Genomic DNA, 24954 nt, shown 5'->3' on the forward strand with positions numbered 1-24954 from the left:
TTAGCAAGTAACTTATGTGTACTGTACAAATGTTAACAAAAATGTGTATTAAAAAAAGTAATAAAATAAATGAGTGAAATAAAACAACAATAAATGTTAAAAAAAAAAGACTTGTTAGAATATTACTTAAACTAAACTCACTTTTTAACGAATAATTTAAATAATCGTGATAAACAAACTATATATATATTATACTTATATATTATTAATAAAACAGAACTAAGAATAGTGTATTACTTAAAAAATCACTAATCTGAGCATATTATTTGCAGTAGTCAAAACAATGAGATTGCACAACTTTAAAACTATTGGACTTGTTCATGACGGTCTTAATTGAGTAGATGGAACATAAGAAATAACTTCCTCCCAAACAAGTTCTATAAAAACAATTCAAATTTTCATTAAAGAAAGACACAATTAAGTACATTAATGCTAACCTTTCCACTTTTCTACATTTAATTCCATGTCTTCGAAACTTTGATCGTACGGAGGTGAATTTGGTTCGTCTGTTGGATCAGCGTACTGTACTAGATATGGATGTGCTAAAGCTTTTTCTGCAGTCATCCTCTTGTCAGCATCCAATTCCAACATTTCTTCAAGTAGTTTTATGGCTATTTTTAAAAATTAAAATGTGTCAAAAAATCATTTAAAAGTTACAATTTTGTTTATTGGATTAAATACAGATAGTTGATTTCAGAGTAATTTTATTGGATAAAAAAACATTTATTAATTTTAAAAAGTTTAGACGAATAAAAATTCTGAAATTAAAGTCACTTATTGTCATTTTTACCACTTTGATTCCACATTTAAGCTAACTTTAAGTAGACTATTAACTCAGTGTTGGTAAACTACAAAGGTAAAATGTTTAATTTCTTTATTCTCATTATATTTTAAATTGAAATTTAACGTATTTACATACTTATTATTGTTTACACAAAACACGATATAACTTAAAGAAAAACATTAGCATGTTCTTAGAATCAACAAATTTAACGATGAAAGAGTGTCAAAGTTTACACTAGATGAACCAAAAACTTTTATTATTACTTTTTTTTTATATATATATTATTGTTATTGTAAAAGAAACAACTTTTCCTAGCAAAATTTTATTATGCCAATTTAAAAAAAAAATCAATTAAATAAGAAATAATAACTGAAACAAAACAATTTATTTACTGAAATTATATGAAGAGTTAATACGAGTTAATATTTAAGTAATTTGTAATTTAATAATATTTAATGTTTAAATTACATTATATGAATAATATATCATCGACAAAGCAATGATGCTAATAGACCTAAAACTTTGACAAAAAGGTTATTTTCAAAAAAAAAATGTTTTGTTTACATCTGCAAATATGCTATAAACTTATAAAAAAAAATGGATTTTGATTTAACATTAATTGATTAATGAACTTGGCTTTTCATCTAGCAACACCAATTCCTATAAATGTAAAAAGCATCTATACAAAGTTAAGTATTGGTTTTCATAAATTATTTTCTAAAAAAAAAACATATATTAAATCTGTGCACTATGTTATCAATACCTATATAAATGAGAAAAAAAAATTGTATATCTACAGTTAAAGTTGTAAATGTACAGTATATCTTATAAATAATTTTTACTAGTTTGGAAGAAAAATATTTTACCTAATGGATTTGCTCCTTTAAATACTTCGCTAAAATCTTTCTTCGTCATTACTGGCAATGATTGAATGTATTTTTTTGCCTAGAAATAATTATTGTTATGGGCAAATAATGAAATAAATAAAATACATTTTTAAATATAATAATTTTACATTGATAGTAATATATATATATATATATATATATATATATATATATATATATATTCGAATAGCATATTTGACTGGGAGGGCTATAGCTAACTTTATGCCAGTTCGGTCGCCTGAGGGTGCATGGCATTTCTGCCATGCTTATCGGGGGTTGATGGTGTGAGTCATCGCTAAGAAATCCAGGTGGTGGTCACGCATCCGGGTTCAAGCAGCAACGGCCATAGCTTAACCTCAAGTGCCATGCGACAGCTGAGGTGTCCACTGCCCTATACCGCCCCGATATTGATAGTAATAATTATATAATACTCGTTTAGTAATCTTTTTAAATAATTTTCAATTTATATAATATATGATAAAAATATTCTACATTTTTTTATTAATTTATACTTTGATGTCATCAGACATAACTCTTTAAGTATCAGTAACTCTAAGCGATTAACAAATACTTTATAAATTGAAAAATGTACTAATTAAGATAAATTATTTCAGTTTACACCAAACACCAAACATAAAGAACATAAATTATACGTTACACAAACCTCAGAGGTATTAATTTTATTTAAACATTCAGCGGACGGTGTTCCACATAAAACTAATACACGAGTTAAATGATCCACATCTATATTTTTGTGCTGTTAAGGATTAATAAGCAATAGATACCATCCGCAAACTTACCGATTCACTGGATATTTTTTGCATTAACTCATTGGATGGTGTTCCTAATATTTCCAAAATCAAATTTAACTGTTGTATGTCTTTTAAATGTTTTATAAGAAAAATATACATTAAAATAGTTATTTTTTCTTGACGAGCAAAAACACACAGAAACACGTATAAAAAGGATACGATCAGTTCCAGGAAATAATGTTCGCCCGGTAAGAAGTTCTGCCATAATGCATCCGACAGACCAAATATCAACTAAAAGCATAGCAAAAAAGATTAGCTGATTAAGAACTGTTAACATCTGAAAACGTAAAACATTATCTAAATAATGACTGCACCAAATCTAACTGTCGTAAACGCCAATCAACCACTTTGTTGAAGATTTGACAGGCATGTTGCATATTAAATTTTATTTTTGATAAAAGTATATTTTTATCTCAACATTTTGTAAAGTTATAAATGAAAATATAAAGATAGTTTTATTCTAATTTATCTATTTACTTGTCAACAAGTGGAAACATCCAATTTAGTTTAAAAAAAGTATTTTACTTTTAAGAGGCTCTCAAACCCTTTAAAAATGTATTTAAGGAAAAGCATGTAGGTCAAAGCAAAATGGCCATAGAAAAAAAATGTTAATACTGTTAAAAAAAAGGAGAACTTGAATTAAGTTCTTTCATTAGTTTCTTTAGAAAACTTAAATTTTAAATTAAATACAAGCACTTAAAAAAGTAAAAAAGAAGTCAGAATTAAAATATAAATTGTAAATGTTGGATTAATAATATAAAAAAAGCCGACGAGAGAACCTAGATAAAATTTTGATTATTTTAAATATGTAAAAAAAATTGTCTACAATTATTATTTAGCCAATAATAAAGAATATTAGAATAAAAAATCGCTGTCAAGGATGCTCTGATAGTCCGAAAAATAAATTAACTACCAAAAACGAGTCCTAATTACTAAACTAACATTTACACATCACCATTTAACCTTTAAACTAAGATTTTGAAAAAATTGCTTACAGTATAAGCCTCATACCTAACTCCTTAATAAATGGGGTATGCAGTTCTCTTAAATATTTGTATAATACCTAATTGGTAGTTAGTATGTATATACTTGGTCAGTTGTGTATTTTGCAGTAGTATTTTAACTGTGTTACAATACTTTTTTGGTATTTTACTATTTATATACCAAAAGTTAAGTATTTTGCTCATCTCTGATCCTTTTTGAATGTTTACAACATGATAAACTCAGGTGTCGCTTACTCCAATCATACTCGGATCAATTGATCTAACGAACCTGTTTGATTATAATGCATCCAATTTAACATTATTTCTGGAGCTCTGTACCATCTTGTAGCGACATATCCAGTCATTTCACTTTCAGTTGGTCTAGCCAAACCAAAATCTAAAATTTTCAACTCGCAATCTTCATTTACGCCAATATTTGATGGTTTTAAATCCTAAATACAGTAATTGTTAAGCATATTACAATAATAAATATTAGAAAATTTGTTTAATTCATCAGCTAAGGTTATTAGCAAGATACAGTAAGATCAGATTGGTAGAGTTTGATCAATTTTGTGCTTTGTTGCTAAAACTTCCACATGGTCAACCATCTAGAAACTAGCAATGGTAGAATCAGCTTAACTGCGACTCACTACTGCACTACACTATGTCCCTTAAAAAATGAATTATATTGCTATCACATACTCTGTGAATAATTCCAGCAGAATGGATGTATTTCAATCCCCGTAATATTTGGTAAACAAGAAACTGGACGTGATCATCTGATAACTTTTGTGTTCTGATTATATTATTTAAATCAGCTCCCATTAAATGAGTTACTAGATATCTAAACAATAAAGAAAGCACAAATTATAATATATTTTACATAATAATTATTTTAAGGAGCTTACAACTGATTGAAATTGTTGATAGAGCTAGCCGGTGTGAATACGTCCAGCAAACCAATAACCTAAACATTATTAATGGTGTTAGTTATTATTACATTTTTAAATTAATTAATTAATTTAAAATATAAATAGACAGTGGCGCTGAATTAAGTTACTGTAATATGATAACTGAAGAGAGGCAAAAATATAACTGAACAATTTTGTAAATAAAAAAATTTAGGGGTAGGTTGTTTATTACTTACTTTGTTTTATACATAATTACGAGACTCAGTGCCACTGTTAATAAGTATCCGTTAAATTAATATTAATTCTTAACATGTTTAATACATACATTTTCGTGATTCATGTGTTTTAGCATGCGCAGTTCACGATAGGTTCGTTTTGCATGAACAGCCGATTGGAAAGGTCTAGCCAGCTTTTTAATGGCTACTTTTAATCCCGTTTGATTATCGACGGCAGAGCTGTAAAAAGTAACGATCACTAAATTAAAAAGATGTATTTAAAATAAAACCAGAAAATATATACAATATTGAAAATTCTATACCAAACTTGTCCATAAGCACCCAAGCCAACTGGCGTCAGCATTTGGTAGCGTTCCGGCACTTCCCATTCAGTTTTGTTTATTTCTATCTTGTAATATTTCATTGTGAAAGCTCGATAACAGTTCATACAGCTACCATATCAAGGTAAACGTTTAATGAATATGTATAATATATGTAAATTTATGTACACATATCTGATGAAATTAAAAAACTAACATAATATAGATTTTTAATTTAGTGTTAAAATAACATTGTTATTTATTTTGAGATTCTACTCTGGTCAAGCTGCTTCTGCGCCTTGTCCTCAATACGAAAAAAGTTGTAATATTTCTATGGCTCGTGATTGGTCGGATGTCTACTACGGTTACACGGACTTCCCCAACTCCTTAGCAGTTACGGCTACACTTGAGTTTTTTTTTATTTACTATAATATAATAAATTTTGATAATATAGACTCGTAATAAACAATTAATATGATAACATTAATTAATAGTAAATACAAATCAATGTCTACTTAATCAATGATAATAATAATGGAAATGAACATTATTAGAATAATAATTTAAATTATTTCTAGCTTTTGTTTTACGGTTATTTTCACATTTTGGCCGAATAGAGAAGTAAAGTATTTCTATTCGCTTGATTGATTTTTGTCTTGCCGACTGTTGTAGCTGTTTAAGTGTTTAGTAGTTAGACTTAAATCGTCGTGTTAATAGAAAACCAAAGTAAAGTACGTCAAGTGCGATTCGATTAAACTGATAACACAGAGAAAATGCTGACTGATAAAATGTGGGTTGACGTCATCATGTATCACACAATGTCAAAATAAATAGGTAAGTCAGGAACTTGTGATAACTGCAAAATGGCCGCTTGTTTTCTACGGTGGTTATATCATTTTTAGAAAAGAAAACCGGCTACCATATTGTAAAAATTGATAAAACGAGTTACTGACAAACCTGTATTTTGTCATGTATCACATACTGTTCACTGATATTGGCCATCAAAACGACGATTCAGCCGATCGTTCATATCATGATTTTCAATTATTTTAAAAAAAGGCAATTCATTATTTTGCTCATTCATAACGAAAACGGAATTTGGACTAGGTAAACGGTACCTGATGCTTGCGACCAGGGCCTTGACATACCGTCCTATGAAGAAGTTTACACGGTAGTACGACAAAACAGCACAGCGATTTTTTCAGCCTGTGATCCAACACAATGGTCAGCTGCTTTGCTGAAGAGTTTGTTCAGAGCGTATTTTGTCCTCAAGTGGCCGTCTTGTGCTCGGAAAAGGCACAAGAAATATGTCGTAAAAATAATTTGACCTATTGCGATATGCTGAATCCGTTTACTCTTCTCAATGACAGTATGTGAATAACAGTGGCAGTTTATTATTTTGTCAAAATACTAACAATAATGTTGTGGTTGTAACCTTTTTATAGTAAGTTTCAAAGATGCTAGTGGGACTTCAGTAAATATTCCCAATTTCAGGATTAAACTATCGGATATGGTCTGTGAACCTGTAACAGTCAATAAAGAAAAAAGCCGATTAAATAAATCTGTAAACGTTACTGCCGAACCAAAGTGTATCTGTGTCAAAATTGGTAACTTTTTATAATCATGTGCCCAAATAAACAGTTTTTGTAATTAATACTGTTTTTCAGGAAATCACGAATTAACTATACCTGAGAGTACACCGTGGTTTACTAAATGGAGAACGACATTTCTCCAATTGCAGCAAGTGTCTGATCATGAATACACTAAACATTTTCTAGGATGTACGACCAAATATGTTTATTTCAATAAAAATTAATTATTGTGTTATTAACTTTTTTTATCTATATAGGCATGATGGTAATAAGTTCATCTGACGAAAATGAAGTGGCAACATTAACACAACAAGTACAACAATCCATTTTACCTAATCAAAATCAATTTTCACCTAAATGGTTTCATACAACGGTACTACGTTATTATGTTGTTCTACATGAAAATACAAATCCCGATTTAACTGTGTAAGGAGTACATTATTTTGTTTTTGTTTTTAGTTAAGTTCATCTTAAAACTAATAAATGGCTTAGAAAAATTTGTAATTCTAGCTTATCTGATGGAAATTAAAATGTTGGTAGTTAATTTCAGTCAACACAAGTTTTTAATGTACAGTTAAATTATTTTATAAAAAAAATAGTGGTTTTAAAAATAAGCAGTCGTGAGTATTTAAACCAATCTTACAAAATTTTTTTTTCATAGTGTTAGTGCACTATGAAAAAAATTACTACAACTGACAAAATTATTAAATTTTCTATTGTTTTCCATGCATTTTGTTCAGGTGACATTTTCTTGAAAACTACTTGACATGATATTTTTTGTGTCACGAAGAACCACATTTTATAACTGTTGACTTGTTGGGAAAGAAAACAATAAGAATAACTACATTTTTAGTGTTTAATACAAGAAAAGGTTATAACTGTTTTTGTTAGAAGGGGGAACCCTACCATATTTATAGTCTCCCCTAAGATTCTAAAACACATATTTTTCTAAAAAGTATAAGAACATGTAGGCCTTCACATCAATTTAAAAATACAATGTTTAGTGTATCCAACCTCATTAATATTTAATATCACATATCAGTCAGAATACAAGTATCAAAAAAATAATTACACATTTATTTTTGTTTTTTCGGTGCCTGGCACTTAAGTAATAACATTGTTCAAAGACATTTAACCTTTTTATTAAAACAAGAACCAAGATAAATTGTATTTATTAACTCTTAGGCACCAGCACCTTCTTCCAGATACTCCCGCTGCAGTAATATGCAGCATAGAGTGCTGTCGCATGGGTGCCCAAGGGTTAATACAATTTTTAAAGATTAGGTGTAAAAACCCCAAAACCTACAAAATCTATAAACCGTCTGTTACCCGACTAAATAAACTACATAAACATGAAATATAGAAAACATTTTTATTAAAAACAAGTGCAGTAAGAAAAAGTAATGTGGTTCAAGTGTGGTGTTTAATTTTAAAGGATTTAATGAGTATATTATTTTGTATATGATGTTAATTGAAATTGTAATTTATTATTTTTAGACCAAACAAAATTATTGAAAATTTGCAATTAAATTACGGACATAGTAGTTGTTATCTTCTTAGAATAAACTCGTTACAAGAACCTAAAGTCGACTCAACTGATAATACATGGGATTACTTAAATACTTCATGCCACATAGATGATGGTGAAGATAATAAGAATACAAGTAGAGAATTCGAAAATAATTTAAGTTCTAATGATGATTCTTTAACACACCCCCTAAGTCCTCAAGAATATAGTAAAAATATTAATGGAGAAACTAAATCTGATAGTCAAAAAATATATGGTGGTTATTTAGATTCAAACGACTATGACAGCATAAAAGAATTGACTAAACATTTTGTTTTAAGATCATTAATTCCTTATATCGAATCTCAAATACAATCATTAAACGAATCGGTAATAAATTCCCTTTATATGTATAAATATATAAATAATATAATATACTGTATTATTTGAACTATATTAATGTGCAATTTTTTTTTACTTTTAGGTAGCAAATAAAAAAGGAGTGAGTCGATCACTCTTAAGTGCCACAAAAAGATGGTTTAGCACTAATAAACCCACCGCGGTTACAACTCCGCCATCAGTGATGTTAATAGAAATATATATATTTGTCAATAAATTTTGTCAACATACTAATTCAAAAATTTTATGTCTTTTAGCTATACCAGTGACTCACCAGAACTTCAAACCCGCCGTTTAGCCGATTTATATATGATTCTGGGTGCTTGGTCTCTTGCATTTCCACTATACCAAACTGCTAAACGAGATTTTAGTGCGGACAATGCATGGATGTTATATAGTGGAGCAGTTGAGATGGCGGCATTGTGTGCTTTGCTCTGCCCAAGTGTATGTGATTATCGCAAAGCTATTGAGTATGCCAACGAGAGTGTGTTAACATATTTGAATACTTGCAGGTAATAAAAATAAGTGTTATTGAAGCCAGTGGTAAAATCTTATGGGTGTATATTAGGGTGGTTTTTATTTATAAACTTAGAAAATTTTAATAAGCTATCCCGCCATTTTGTTCATTATTATGAAGTGCCTCAAAGGGGAGTTTGAAATAGCCAAATAAGGTAGTTTTATGATTGTTCGAGTTTAAGTAAAAAACCATTGCATTTAGCGTTTAATGTCACATTACTTTTATGATAGATTATTAAATTGTCTATAAACCATTTTTTTACACATTTTTCCAAAAATACATTATTATTAAAAAAAAATATATAATAAAACAGCGAATTCTATATTTTTTTGTAACAATAAGTTTCGTTTTTATAATGTATTATATTAGCGATCGATAAGTAAAAAATGGATGATTGTATGAAATGTTTTCTTATAACCAATTTTGTGGGAAAATGTGTAAAAACATTGTTTATAGATAATTTAATGATCTATCATAAAGGTAATGTGATATTTTACGCGCAGTAGTTTTTTACTCAAACTCAAAAAACTATAAAACTACCCTATTTGGCCATTTTCAACCCGCTTGAGGCACATGAAGGGGGTGAGTTATCAGAACCAAATTCTATCAACATTTTTTTTTTTATAGTAATGCACAAAATGGTGGGATAGCCAATTGGAAAACTTGAAAAAAAAAAAAATTCTTCATCTATGACTAAAGACCACCCTAGTATATATACGCTGCGTAAACAAACCAATCTTCTATGTATGCATGTACTTATGACTTCACCACTTATTTTATAACTAAGATAGTAATGAATATTGTGTTCAACTTTTTATTTATATCATTATTATTACACAGAGTGCCTCAGTTTGCTACTAGAGCTACTCTGCTAATGTGTGAAATGCTTGTTGGTCGAGAAATGTATAGCGAAGCTGCAAAAATGTTCATACAAATGACTAACGAGGACTCAGACTTACGTAGTGCAATTCTACTAGAGCAAGCAGCGTATTCATTTCTCAAAGCTCTAAAACCGATAATGTTAAGGAAATATGCCTTTCACATGGTATTAGCTGGACATCGGTACTCAAAAGCGTTACAACGAAAGCAATCGTTAAGTTGTTACCAACAAGCCTATCAAGTGAGACTCCTTTAACAAAATAGTTATTGATACAATGGTCCGAATTTTTGGGTTTATGCAATTTGATAAGGATAGAATAGATAAAAAGGTCACTTATAATTAGTTTTTTGGCATATTTGAGCATGTTTCAGATAATAAAAAATATGTATCTCATAGTCTCATATATTGGAATATTTTGTGAGTTGTATGAAAAACAAACATTTTAGTTTATTTTTATGTAAAAAAAAATTGGTGAGTTGGTATCATAATTTGTTTTTAACTGTGGTTAACCGAAGTTAATGTAAACCACCTACAAATTAATTTACCAAAGAAATATTTTTGCCTTAAATTTGTTCTATTAGTTTTATATATTGCATGTGTAGTAAATACATGGAAAGATAAACTTTACTCGCTAAAGTTGTTAAAAAATATTGTTTTCTTAATATTATTGTGTGAATTACATCAAAGATATTACTAATTTTGTATTAAGAAAGTGTACCTTTCTTCTTATACAAAAAGTGTGCAATAATAATAATTTTTTCAAAATGCAGTTTGCATAATAAATCATGTTTTATAAATGTATTGAATATTATTTTGCATAATATGTTCCTGATTTTTAAGAAAATACAATGGGAATATTTTAGGTTTTTTTAATACATAATATTATCATTATAATATTTTGATTTCATTTAACCTACAAATCCGGACTTTATTTACCCACCAAATTTAATATTTTAAATGGGACTTAAAACTGCCTTAGGTATTTGAAGGAGCACATTGGACTTTAGCAGAAGATCATATACAAACAGCGATTGGTCGTCAAGCCACATTTTTAAAATATATCAAACAGGCCACGGATGCTTATTCTAAACTACTGGCTAGAGCATCAAACCAACTTCCAGAACAGCAGTCGACCTTATTGAGAGATTATTTGAATATCAAATTGGTAAGTAAAAACAAATTTAGTTTACCAATATTCTACTTATTTCAAGTCTACTCATATTTTATTAGGAGTATGCAGCCGAAAATTCTAACTCTTCTGTCGTCGAATTGGCTCTACCCCTTATTGATCAGCGAAAAATTAAGGTGCTTTTGAACTCTGATAGTGTCATAACCAAAGAATATTCTTTTGACGAAGATTTATTGGACACTAGGTGGCACAAAATGGAAGAAGATTTGATTACAGAAGCTCGAGGAACACCACCGTTAATATTTAAACCAACTCTTTCTTTTTATGGAAACAATTCTATGATTAAACAACCTGTATTTCAAAACGGTAATACAATTTAAATTATCAAATACACAGCATGTACCCTTATTTACGACTTCACCACTGTAGTCGTAAGGGTATACACTAAAGTGTTAACACTAATATTGTTATATATCAAAATAGAATTAGTGCAAGTACAAATGACACTATCAAATCCATTAAATATATCACTTAGTATCGAATACTTGTCACTGACGTGGACTTTTGATAAAGATTCAAATTCAGTGGAATCTCAAGTCCTTGATGAACTTTTGTTAGCACCTTCGAGTACAACACAAGTATTTAAAATTTTACTTGAAACAACTTGATTTAAGTTTCTATAGATTTAAAATAACAATTGTTTTATATTCTGATTTACAGGTCATTCTTGGAATGAAAATAAATAATATCGGGATTTTATCAATTACTGGTGTTCAGTTTCGTTTAATGATCCCTTCTCTTTTGAATGATGATACAGTTAAACGATTTATAAATGGATGGCAACCTTTAGACGGGTTGAGCTCAATAAAATTAAATGTCCAACCTCCAACTGCCATGTTAAAAGTAAAAGTTCCAAAATTAAACTATTGACAATTTGAAATTAAAGTTTATGAATAATGTCTGTGTTTAGGTTGATTATCTAGGAAATCATGTTAACACATTCATTGGTGAAATGAACGTTATACGATTGACATTAGAAAACAACGGAGTGCTACCTCTACACAAAATCTTTGTTTCGACGTCCATAAATGATTCCTTTTTCTCCGAATCAGGATTAATAGGAAGAAATAAAAAAATTCTCAATTTGCCATTCAAAATTCTACCTGGTTCGAAAAAGTCTGTTGATTTTTGGTTTAACAGTCCAAATAGAGAATTGTTTAGTGTCGACTTACTATTTTACTACGAACCTCAAAACGTAACAAAAAAGCAAGAATACAGACTCTGTAGGGCCAGTTGGAAGATGACTGCAAAACCATGTGTTCAGTTTGCTGCATCAGCGTTGTTAGCAAATCAGGCAACCGAAACCTTAAATCTAAAAACTATTATTCAAAATGTATACAAGGTAAATAATAACTGGTATTTAGTTTTCAATAGAGATGTGTTATTTGAAGTGCGGTAGTTGTTAGGGCATACACTGTGTGTACTGTTAGACTACGCCACTAATTATTGGTAAATTATTATAGAAAATTAAATTTTAGGGAAACGAATTTGACAAAGTGATGCTGAAAACTGTGTTCTTGAATAGTCCAGATTGGAAACTATCAAAAAAATTGTTTCCTCAAGGCAGTATTAAACTCTTAGAACAACAACAATCGTGTTACTTGTTTTTACAAGCTTCTCGAACAAAGGAAAGTAATATAATATCAAAATTAAATTTTGAAGACGAACACACGGGGCAATACAATATATGTGAAAAATTTGTTTCTATCACACAACAACTTTCTACGGAAACATCTACATCAAAGTACGATAGACACAAAGTTTTGCCAAATGTGTCAAAATGTATCGATTTTGTGTTAGCTGTACTGTGGCAGGTAGTTGAATTTTTCTCTATTATTTTAATTTAATTACTCTATGATTAATGTTTTTATTATTGTTTCCAGGTGATAATTAAAGATCATTCCAATTATCCTCGAATTGTCAACGGCATTCATAGGGTGTATATAACAAAATTTAATTCAATTGTTGCTTACCCCGAGACTGGTATTTTAGATACTTCTAAAAATATTGCAAAGCCAATGGGAAAACTGAAAATATTTGGACCCGATCGCAATATTAATCCATATGACGGAACTCCATTACCTAATAATATGGTAGCTTCGTTAGAATCACCCATGAACAGATTGCTCAATGTTGCCTTTTCTCACCCGAATGTCGTAAATCATTCTTTTATTGATAAAAAGTATAAAAAAATAAACAATATTTTTATATTGAAATAATATTTTTAATCAGTACCTATAATTTGATTCACAGAATTTGTATTGTATCTGTACTGATAATACTCAAGAATTGTGTAGAGCACAATATCGAAGTCAAAATTGATGCTGATACTAGCAGTTTAAAGTAAGCATTTTTGAGAAATAAACAAAAAGCCAATAAAGTGGAGTGAGGGGAAAATAGTTTGGAACGGAGAGGTCACAGGTCTTCAAAACTTTTCTTAACTTATAAAATTAATTAATTCAGTTTGATTAAACCATTTTGATATGAAACTGTATAAATGGTCAACACAAAAATAAAATTATGGTATAAAAAATAAAAGTTAATAATCATGTTATTGGATTATTTGTATTCCCCAGTAAAATAGTGACATCAGATTTCTGATTTTTTTTTAAATTGCACTATTACATATTGTATTAATTTTTTTAATTGATAATCTACTAAACTAAATAAACTAAATTTATAAATTTTGTGTGCGTTTTTATCTATTTTGAAAGGGAAAAATTAACTTTTTCCATTTTTGGTTTTATAAAATAATAAGTACCGTTTGAATAATAATTTCGGCTCTACAGATTTGCTACATACAAAAAGTTATCGTGGGTCTATAGAAAAAAATAAAAATAGATCATTATAAAACCAATACCTTTAGTTTTTTATTTTTAAATACCTTTTTAGCTTAGCATTAAAGCTAATACACAATTATAGTACAAATTAAAATGTTTGACATCAATTTTTTTTTTTTTTAGATCGGATGTGGACAGTCAGCATTTCTGTTGGGTGGGAGTAGTCAATCCAAAGCCTTTTTTGCTACCAGTGGCAGCGACTCATACAATACAAATGCGTGCCGCTATCGTCTCCCAAGGCTGCTACAAAGCTACATCCAAACTCAACGTTTTTGCAAGACCACATCCATCCGCTCAACATGCATTCCTAACCCAAATTGTTTCGTCTTCTTCCTTGTTAGTCATCAAAGATGCCAAGTTTGAAGTATCTAGTTAATAATATTTTTAAACTTCTTCCTTTGGTCTTGTTTGACACCTTTGTTTTTTTCACCAAGAGAATAATATATATTTAACATAATTGATATTTATTGTTTTATGTATGTATACAGTTATATTATTATTTATTATTAAAGTACATATTGATGTAACTAGATAAAAAAACTAAATTAACTAGATAATTATTTCGGTATTAAGATATTATTACTATGATTTGTTTACTCGTTTTGCTTTTCTATTATGCTGTCGATGGTATCTTTGATGGAGACAAATTTCGGCCGTTTGTTGGGTTCTGGGTGCCAACACTCTAGCATGACTTTATACAGTCTGTCAGAGCACAAAGCCGGCTTGGACATACGGTATCCCCTGCGCAACACCTCGTATAATTTGGCAGACTGCACCGACGGGTAGGGACAACCCCCCAGTGTGGTGATCTCCCACAAAAGAACTCCAAACGACCACACATCACTCTGAGTGGTGTACACGCGGTGCTTAAGTGATTCCAAGGCCATCCACTTAACTGGTAGAGGGTCGCCGTCTTTAGATTTTGTGTAAAGATTTTGTTCGTACACATCACGGCTTAATCCGAAATCACAGATTTTTATCGTATGGTGGTCGCTTAATAGAACATTGCGGGCGGCGAGGTCACGGTGTACAATCCGGTTTTTCTCTAAGAACACCTGTTGTTAACCATGAAAACAATATATATTTATTTATAGATATAATGTACAAATATCAACCGTAGGTTCATAACCAAAAGTTAAAAGATTTAATTTCAGTAGGCTATATATCTATATAGTCATTTTAAAGAGGGAATTCTCAAGTTATAAAAGGTGGTCATACTGAACATTTTTAACAAAAACTTGATGTAATTGCTAACTTTTAAATTACTTAAATTTTACGATAAATGTTATTTTTAAATTCTGATGAAACTTTTTAAGACACTCTAATAATGAGGAAATTTTAAACTTTTCTTTACCATTCCGTTGGCGGCTTGGCTAGCAAATCGCAAGAGGTCGCCGGAGGATAAAAATATTTCTTGCTCGTTGTGGTACATGTAACAGTTGTTGGACACGACTGGTGAGGTAGTCGTCGTCGCTTCATTACCGTCTTGCCAATTGGCCAACATGGTCTTTAGGTCACCCAGCTCGTTTGAGTACCACGGCTTCATATTCACCTGAAAGCAAGGCGGAAACACAGAATAAACTAACTCGTACTGACTTGGAGTAAATTTAATCTATTTTGAGTTCACACATACTAACAAAAAAAAAACGAATTAAAATTGATTTGGAATGGTTTTTTAATGATTATTATGTCTTAATTATTATTGTTGGAGCAAGTTTATTTGGTCCCGACTGTAAATTAGTACCGTAGTCAGAAATGTATTTTGGGGAGGGCATTTGTTATAGAGGCCTAAGGGGTAGTATAATATATTTTGGAACAGTCGACAATTCGTATACTCACCTACAGATATTATTATAAATAAAAAAATGGGGGAAGGGGCAAGCGCTACTCAATCTATGGCACTGGTAGTATTTAAAACATTAATTTGTACTTAATAAATATTTAAGTTAACAGTCAGCTTGATGAAAACAGGACAAAACAAATTGTACCATTAACAGGTGATCATTTTAATTTTTTTTTAAATGTATTTCTTTGAAAAAAATGCAAAATGTCTTGAGTCAAATCTAATCATATAATTTACATAAGATAAAATATTGGGGAGAGGAAATATTGAATGTAGCAAACATTATTAAAAGCGTCTGATCCGGTTTACTATTCCCCCTCCCTGTTTATATTGGCGTACTTCTAGTTATGACTAAGGTATGTCTGTTTAATTTTGTTTTAGGAATTAGAATTGTGGTTAATAGATTAGGATTACTGTTAATACGATTTTTCAATTATAAAACGCCAACTCCTTCCAGACGCAACTTCAGGAGGCTAGCTAGACACTCAAACCTGAAATCTCTAAAATTTTAAGTTAGAATTGTTTAAGAAGCTTTAATTATTTAGAAGGAGATTCATTAATCATGACTAATTTAATATTATTAAATCAAAATTGTATAGTTTTTGAGTATACCTAATAAAAATTATGCCACTACGCCTAATGAAAAACTAAGAAAATAGCGTAGGTACCTATTTTTTTTTTAAATAGGTCTTATGTTATATAATTTGAAATTCTGTAATTTTTATTTATTTTTGATGTTAATAGTCAGATTTGGATCAAAGCATAACCTTTTTCTTCTTTCTACAGTCCTGCCCCTACTCCTCTTTCCCCCAGTCGTTACGTCACTGCAGTTTGCAAATAAGACATAATATACACGCTTACTTTCCTTAGATACGTCAGCAGGTCTCCCAGCGGGCAAAACTCGACAATCAACATGCACCGGCTGTTGACGTCCACACAGCAGCCGACCATGGACACGATGTTCGGGTGTTTGCCGACCTTTTGCATGAGTAATATCTCGCCTAGAAACATGTCCATGTCCCGACTACTCGGCCGGCCCTGAAGAGACTTGACCGCCACTGGATACTCGCCGGTCGCTTCGGTCTTGACGAGCCCTTTACGGACGACGCCGAAGTGACCCCGTCCCAATTGTTCTTCAGTGACCACCACGTTCTTCCGGTCCATCAGCAGGTCCACGTCCTCAAGGCCTTTAAGTACGTTCAACTCGTACGCGGTAATCTCCAACGCCTTTCTTACGGCCATTTTCTTCTGGTGCACGTGTTTGCCGACCACTGCCACAGCGAATAATGCCAACACGACGACCGTAGTCCACAAGTAATAGTTACTGCCGCTGGACGGCTTGGCAATGGGCGGCAGTAGCTGCAACTTCAACTCTGGGCTGCCGCCGTTCCGGTTGAACGCTTGTACGCTGGCTAAGTAAGTGTCGTTCAGGTTTATGTTTTCGAAGAGCGCTTCCGAAGTATTGCCCGTCACGTTCTTAGACTCTGAGCTCATTTTTACCGTGTAGAATTCCGCGTAGTCGCTACCCTTCCACGACATATTCACGTTGTACAGTCCGTCTTTTCTGTTATATAACTTTATTGTGAGATTAGTAGGTTGCAAGGGAGCTAAAAACACAACAGTTATACAAACATAAATAACATATCGAACAAGACGTGGTCTGTGTCATAAACCAGAAATCTGTGCAGTGTGTGCACTGCTATACAATGTCCTAAAACATCTATGATAAAAAAAATCCAAATGAGAGTTATCCTTCCCTTGCCCTCGCCATCACCACCAAAGGACGCAATCTTGTTTGTATCTAGATTAATAATCTCTAGACAATTATTTTTGATAATCAGCTCTCCTAAAATCAACAAAATACAATTCAATAGCTCAACTCAATATCATTTGTCCACATAGTCCAAAGAAGCTTTGTAACTTCTAACTTTTAAGAACGTTTTTATTTACATATTTTACTCTTATTCGAAGTGATTTACATTTTAGCTTAGGTGCGAAGCTGAGACGGTAAATCATTTTTACAATGATGTGTTTTTTTTGTGTTTAAACCCACTTCAATAATATCCCTAAAGCCGCTGGACCGATTTCTTCTTATAAAAATTTAATAGATCAGATATCATACGCAAAAAGAACTTTATAAAGCCAAAAATAAAAGAACATCCCAAATATATACACTTTTTAGCATATCATTTACTTTTTTTTTATTTGGTTATTTAGTCGTTATATTTGAACTAAGGATCTTAAAAGGAGACTAATAATATATCTAGTGTGGCCCTAAGTACAAGTTTTTCAAACATCTATAATCAAAACTGTTTTATAAAGTAAAAATCAAAAAAACTAAAAACACGATGACGGTTTACGAACACAATAACTATTATTAAATATATGTGTTTTAACCTGTTGATATTTATAATTTACTTATTGTGACTTGTTCATATTTAATATTTTTGTTTATTAAACATGCACCTTAAGCATGACTTATGTAAATAGGGTGTACACTTAAAAAGTTTACAAAATACGTATCGTTACCGTTATAAATAAAAAATCTGTAATTTTTTTTTTATCGAAGTAATCTGAAAAATCCATTACACGTTTTTTACGACACTTTTAGTAAATAAAATTAATTATAGGTATTTAATCATTTTTACCATCTACAGTTTCGCATCAAAGTGTTTATTTGAAAATAACTTCATCACTTCCTTTATAATACTTCCTGAAGACTTGTGATCTCCTCGGCTTCTCTATGATCAGTTCCCACTATACCCTGCCCTTACTGTGCTGGCTTTTTATTTATTTATTTATAATAAAACTCACATATCAAGCGGTACCTATAATATATTTAGTATATTATATTAATAATATATTTACCTATAGTATAATAATAATTGTTTTATACACAAAAATAACTAACTAATTATTATCTATACTATTTGCGCTATTGTTCGGAATATTCGGATAAGCAGCATAATTATTGTAAAACTTTAAGCAATATTATTATTAGGTACCTATCTACTTTTTATTTGCTATTCCTTTAAATACTCACTCTCACTAATTTTCTTACTACTCACACTAACTAAAATTAATAAAAATTGTGGAGCGGGAGGAGGAATTTACCCGACTTGTAATAATTATAATATAGAACCAATACAATTAGTTTTATAAGTAGGTTAGGTATATCATTGGATTTATGCTAAAATGTTGACATAATTCATAAATCCAATGATATCTTAAGATGTGCTACTCACGACACTCTTCTGAAGGCTTTGAGTCTAAACACTTGGGCGTGTAGAACGTAAAGTCTTTGCAGCTGTTGTCTTTCCTATTGTTCTTCTGGTAAGACGGACACATCTTCACAGTGTACTGAGTGTCCTGAGACAAATTTGTGAGTTTGAAGCTGCCAGTTTTCTCTGCCTCGTCGACGATAGGATAACGAACATCAATGTAATGATTCGGGTAGTATATGATTTTGTAATGACAATTCTTGTCTAGAAACACGATACGTTTTATGACGAACCATCGACACGGCAACATAATTATAGTGGGGGGAAAAATGGATATTTGGTTGGTTACCCGGTGAAAGTTTCCATTTTAGCAGCGTACTCAAGGGTTTTGGCGCTTTGGTAACGTCGAACTTGTAGGTGACGTTCAACGATTCGACAGGTTCGGGTGTTGCCGACTTGTCTAGGGTGTGCTCGGATTGGACATCTACTACAGGCTGACGACACAGGGTACCGTTTTTAGTTACCAATCGGACTCTGGCCGCATACCACGTTTTCGATTCCAGGTTTTCGAATCGGATGTACGACCCTGTAGACTACAATCAAAAGAAACAATAAAATTATATAAAAACCACAGTTACAATAATTCGTCAAAAACGACCGCCGCACCCTAAATACCGTCTCATACAAAGGAAGCTAAACTAAATTGTCTACCAGTGGCTCTATTGAGTAGGTAGGTAGGGTGGCTTTTGTTCTTCTGTTAGTTTTCATTTATAAAGTAAGAATAATTAATAATTTGCTCGTTATCAATTCAGTAATTATGATTATCACAGATCACTTGTGTAATTCTTTTAATTACCATCACTTCAATGTATAAACTTTTGAGCCTAAGTATATTTAATCATAAATATCTATAATTTAAAATGTAACCTATGGATGGATTGTTCGATTACATTTTTAAAAATCGTATCGAATATTTTGCTTTTGGGAAAAACATAAGATCATTAATATAGGTATGTCTTATGGCAACATTCTAAGTGATGAAATTCAACTCCTAAATGTATACTTTGCATGAGACCATTATAAGGAAGCTATTGTTAAAATTTAAAGTTTCTAGCATCACGGGAAGTGCACCAAAATGTTTTGCATTATTATCATTACACAACTTTTTTTTGATCCCCAGACATAAGGCACCTTAATGTCAAAAATTTAAAGAGTAATACAAATTACAATAGTCAATACATATTAAAGGTACTTACTATTTTTGATAAATGTGTTTTTGGTTCGGTTTCGTTGTTGCAGCAATGGGAAATGAGTTCAACAGCAACTACAAGTTTGCTGGTTGATGTATTATCGTTCATTGGATAGTCCCAAGTATATGTCAAAGAGTCAAACTCTCGGCACAGCAAACGGACATTATTAAATTTACTCTTGTAATCGGCTAAAATATTACGAGTAGGCTATAAAGATTATTTTAAATGGATAGGCTAGAGGGAATTTGAGACCAGAATGAGATTTATCAAAAAAAATCCTACAAAATAAATGTATTTTGGTCCTTGTTCCAAAAACTAATTCAGGAAACAAATCTCGTTTTTTTTCAAAATGTGTGATTTTTTACGCTGATGACGATGGTGGAGTCAGATTTGGTCGGTCGGACTTATTTTTGAAGTTATAAGCAAAAACTTCATTTATTATTTTTTCTTAAAAACCAGATAATGCTTTTAAAACTTTTTCTTTGTCATTATCAGCGTATATAGGGGAGGGTTTTGGGGGTTCAGCCCCCCGCGAAATGTGTGGTTAGTACGGCACATGTGCAAATTCATTTAATCAAAGTTAATTTATAATATTAATTAAATCTATTCTTATTTTATAACCCCCCCTCGAAATTATATCTACTCAGTATAAGATTTAAAAGTTTTTGGTAACATCAGAATTCACCTTCCATACTTACTTTTTGAGTTACTTAAAACTTACCAAAAAGCTGAATTATTATCATCATGCGCTGAGTCCAAGGCACCGCGGCGGACGGACCCTGTCGACTTTACCGGAGACTACTTTTTTTTACCACCATTTATAGTATTTTTTACGCTGATTACGAATCTGAAGTCAAACATCGGCGAACTCCTCTACTTTCAAAGTTGTTTTAGCTACTTGAAATTTGTATATTTCCGCGTGTATAACAATGGGCGGCGGCGGCGGCTGCGGCTGCGGCCGCACCATGCATTTGTCGGCGACGTGAGAAAAAAACATAAGGTTAAGTTAGGTTCAGTTTTTTGAGAAAAAATACGAAAATAAAGGTTTTGCTTATAACTTGAAAAGTAAGTATGATATTCAATTTCTGTTTGCACCATTTTTTTAAGTAAAAAATAATACAGATTTTGAAGAATGAAAAATTTCGAAACAATCGACCAAATCTGACTTTACGAACGTCATCAGCGTAAAAAATCACAAATTTTGAAGAAAAAAAAACGCGTGGACGCTAAACTAGATTTATGCCAAAATCGGTTGTAGAGTGTAATTGGTTTAAAATGTTATTAAAACGTTATTGCCTATTATATATTGTAACTTACCACAAATATCTGATTTAATCTCATCACTTACGTCGGTACATTTGATTTGAGTCTAAAAATGATCAATGATGTTAGATAGATAGGTACTTCGTAATATTTGATAATCCATATTTACAACATTAGTATTTAGTCATTAGAATAATTTTTATTTAAGATATCATAAAGTACAATACTGTCTGTTTTAATATAAATACGGATTCTAAATCACTAAAAGGGCTCATAAAATAAATTTATTTCACACAATTTTATATAATTGTTTTCCAAAAGCTAATCCCACGTATTAAATTATCGGATCCACAAATTAAAGGGGACCTATAAATAACGGTCAAATAGGATGCAAGTTCTTAATGAATTAAGTATCTTAATGAAATATTATTTAAAATATTCAAGTTTCAGTTTTTCTTATACCTAATTGTAAATTTATATTATTAAATGATATTGTTATGAGCATTATTGAAAGCAGTCGGTTTTTTGGAATAAAAGGGGCCCGGCAAAGCTGAGTACGGCCCTGGTCCGATTTCATCTAAGTAAATATATTTGAGTTATAGGCCTCGTTTTTTAGGTTAATGTGGGAATCGATTTACGATATTTCAATTAAAATTGTGTAAATGCTATCTGAATTTCTCAATTTTTTTTAAGTATTCACTTCATTGGCTTTTTTAAATAAATGAAACAGCTATTAAAAATAGATTTCCACATTAACCTTTAAAAATCAACTCAATTATTTTTACAGAATCTAAGTAAACGTAGTTTTTTTTAGGTTGTACTAGGTCTAAATAGGTTCCTTTAAGGGGAAAAATGGCTCTTACTCGTAGAATAATATGTTCAAGTTAAAAATTATATTTTGAACCTTATTCAAATTAACCTGAAAATAAATTGATACGGTCGAAAATCGAAATTAATTAAAACTATTTTTTTCTTAAATATTGCCTATCTTTAAACTCTTTACAAACTACCCGCTTTCAATCCTCTTAATATATAAATATATTGCTTTTTATTTAACAAACGCCCAATGGAAAAAGGTACGATTAGGAAGAATATGTAGTATTTTACCTTTACTTGGGAGTAACCCGGTACTGTAATACTACAACGTGACAGGACTGCTTATATACTGCTCGTATGTACAAAATATAAAACGTACACAGATAAATATTATTATTCATATTATATTAAGCAGGTATTATTATGATTACTTATCCACATATTTATAAGTAGTGATAGTCGAGGCACTATAGATGTAATGTTTATGGATTTAACTGCGATGTTACGCAATAAAAATGTAAATTACAAATGTTGTATTTAAATTTTAAATCTAAGAAAACATACGTCCGTCGGAATATCAAATAGGGCTGATTTTGGTACATATACGTATAATATGCCGATCTGATAAGTCAAGTGGTATATACGTATTTTAAACCCGACACAATAAAAGTCACCAAACATAATATACATTTTTTTTTCTAAATCGATGGATTACGTGATCGTATAGGTACGCTGAGACGGATGACTCGCATGCATGTTGCACAAGTGCATAGCGTCAAGGTGCATTATTTTCAATAGAATTTTGAGGTCAACAATTAATACAAACGGCATTAGGTCTAGTTGACGACAATGTGAATTTTTTACAATCTAAAAATACATTATGAACGACCCGGCTTCTTCGTTTTCAATACACTATTTGTAAAGCGTAGGAGGCGCGTCTGTTGTTAAAAATTCAAAAGTTCCGCAAATCAGTACGGTTGGCCAAAAACCACGCAAATGTTTGGGTTTTCTTAAAATTAAAGATTTTTTTTTTGGTTTTATGTATACGCATTACAAGTTACGGTGACATAATAATTTATACATCTAAAAAGTCTACATAGATTCTTTAATTATTTTTAAACAGAAGGAGAACTATCAATTTTAATGAATTAAGAGGGCGTAGCATCGGTGATTTTTAGTGGTAAAAACATGTTTAAGCAGACTGAAAATAACTCGCTTAATTTTGGTTTTAGAGTAAAAGCAACCATTATAAAATTAAAAGAAAACAATATTCCGGAGGGCAAGACGGTGCGTTTTTAAAAAAAATTAATTTTTTGGAAAGTTAGTCATTTAAAAATATTAAAATAGTCGTTATTTTTAAACTATGTATTGAGCGTTATACTTAGAATAATGAAAATTTTTTTCATTTTTAATTTTATTTGACTACGTAATGTCATTTAAAATAATTTTCTAAATAAAAATGAAAAAAAAATCGTATTAAATTAATTATTTGAACAAATCGGAAATTAAAAGTATATTTTACAAATTTTTAATTAAAATAAATATGTATTTGAAACTATTATTTGGATATTCTTTAAAATAAATGTTTTTTTTACTTTAATAAAGCCCAGGTTTGTTAAATTATTAACAATATTATTTCCAAATAAAAGGCAATATTTTTTTAAACATATTTGCATCGGTGAGCAAAAGTTTTAGAAATATTAATCATACGACATACTAATTAATTGTTTAATATATATGTATTAATGAACGCGGAATTTGTATGTGTGCTTTGGTATTTGTTTGCCACAAAACGGGCAAGTGTTGACGACAAAAGAACTCGAGTTATTTTGAATAATTTTCGGGGGACGGGGTCCAGACAAGGAATGCACTCCCAAAGCACACCAATTATATCTACTTTTTAGAAATCAAAGAACAATGTTTATTTTTTAGATGAATATAAACACAAAAATACAAACTTATGCAGTTTTAGAATATTATACATTTTACTCATTTAAATATAATATTTAAACTAACCTGTTGGAACTTGGTCAATTGTTCGTCAGTTTTATTAATTATACTATTATAATGTTGACACGTTTCTTCATAGTCCCAAAAGTGATATGTGTTTCCCGCAGCATTAGCAAGAGCTGCGGCAGCCATAGATATGTAGCAACATAAGAGCGGATACATCAAAGAATACATTCCGAATGGAAGGAAACAGAAAAAAAATCAGATATGGTTCTAAACAGCAGAGCTGATCTCTCCATTATGTAAATTGACACATTATAATACGCTACCCAAGAGATGTTTGACATGAATATGTTCTTGGGCTGGATAAACAAACATAATGTACGTCATCATCAAAATTCATTTCATTTATAAATTGGTTTCTAGTACATTCGTTGTCCTTAACTACATTTAAGGAATAAGTTTCTACTTCGTTACAGCCTAAAAATACATCCATGTCACAGTGTTTTTCCGCGAAGCAGAGATATTTAGATTTTCCGAAAATTAAAAGATTTAAGCTGCAAAGTATGATTTATGTATGATATAAAGTAATTTTTACTGAGCAAAAAAGTATTGTACTGTATATATTCAACATCAATGCAGAATTATTTTTTATATTAGATTATGTAACATATTTTTGTACTTAAAAAGCACATTTTACTTAATTTATCATAGATAAAACATACTATAGATAGGCAATGCCTATCAATCAATATTAATCACCCACATTTATGGA

The 24954-nt window shown here is 30.6% G+C and overlaps 3 protein-coding genes across 7 annotated transcripts; 1 reads left to right on the plus strand and 2 right to left on the minus strand.

The window, feature by feature from the left end:
• Positions 1-9: 9 nt before the first annotated feature.
• Positions 10-5668, minus strand: LOC126836133 (mitogen-activated protein kinase p38b-like). 5 transcript variants are annotated; one of them, XM_050569267.1, is made up of 11 exons: positions 5130-5667; positions 4916-5044; positions 4703-4832; positions 4375-4433; positions 4169-4310; positions 3756-3918; positions 2643-2714; positions 2472-2551; positions 1651-1729; positions 438-611; positions 12-377 (listed from the first exon to the last, which is right to left on the minus strand). In XM_050569267.1, the coding sequence occupies exons 2-11, from the start codon at positions 5038-5040 to the stop codon at positions 319-321; spliced, it is 1083 nt and encodes a 360-aa protein (XP_050425224.1). In that variant the 5' UTR covers positions 5041-5044; positions 5130-5667; the 3' UTR covers positions 12-318. The 5 variants fall into 5 exon arrangements, with proteins under 5 accessions (XP_050425225.1, XP_050425221.1, XP_050425224.1 ...); XM_050569266.1 differs by having other exon boundaries at positions 13-377; positions 4916-5337; positions 5515-5667; XM_050569265.1 differs by having other exon boundaries at positions 13-377; positions 4916-5337; positions 5503-5667.
• LOC126836131 (trafficking protein particle complex subunit 8) lies at positions 5500-14357 on the plus strand. Its single transcript, XM_050569261.1, has 18 exons — positions 5500-5746; positions 5815-6281; positions 6358-6519; positions 6580-6693; positions 6762-6930; positions 8002-8401; positions 8496-8596; positions 8668-8922; positions 9768-10047; positions 10787-10972; positions 11038-11302; positions 11420-11574; positions 11657-11839; positions 11907-12338; positions 12475-12810; positions 12880-13178; positions 13250-13339; positions 13960-14357. The coding sequence occupies exons 2-18, from the start codon at positions 6134-6136 to the stop codon at positions 14210-14212; spliced, it is 3828 nt and encodes a 1275-aa protein (XP_050425218.1). The 5' UTR covers positions 5500-5746; positions 5815-6133; the 3' UTR covers positions 14213-14357.
• On the minus strand, positions 13892-24696 carry LOC126836132 (tyrosine-protein kinase receptor torso-like). Its single transcript, XM_050569263.1, has 8 exons — positions 24246-24696; positions 21468-21519; positions 20157-20338; positions 19250-19493; positions 18925-19164; positions 16541-17286; positions 15191-15388; positions 13892-14891 (listed from the first exon to the last, which is right to left on the minus strand). The coding sequence occupies exons 1-8, from the start codon at positions 24411-24413 to the stop codon at positions 14430-14432; spliced, it is 2292 nt and encodes a 763-aa protein (XP_050425220.1). The 5' UTR covers positions 24414-24696; the 3' UTR covers positions 13892-14429.
• Between the last annotated feature and the right edge of the window lie 258 nt (positions 24697-24954).

The sequence above is a fragment of the Adelges cooleyi genome, unplaced genomic scaffold, assembly GCF_023614345.1.
Source record: "Adelges cooleyi isolate 19-005CV unplaced genomic scaffold, UGA_ACOO_1.1 ACOO_flye_CR_arks_rails_tigmint_CR_PRNA_23, whole genome shotgun sequence".
NCBI lineage: Eukaryota > Metazoa > Arthropoda > Insecta > Hemiptera > Adelgidae > Adelges > Adelges cooleyi.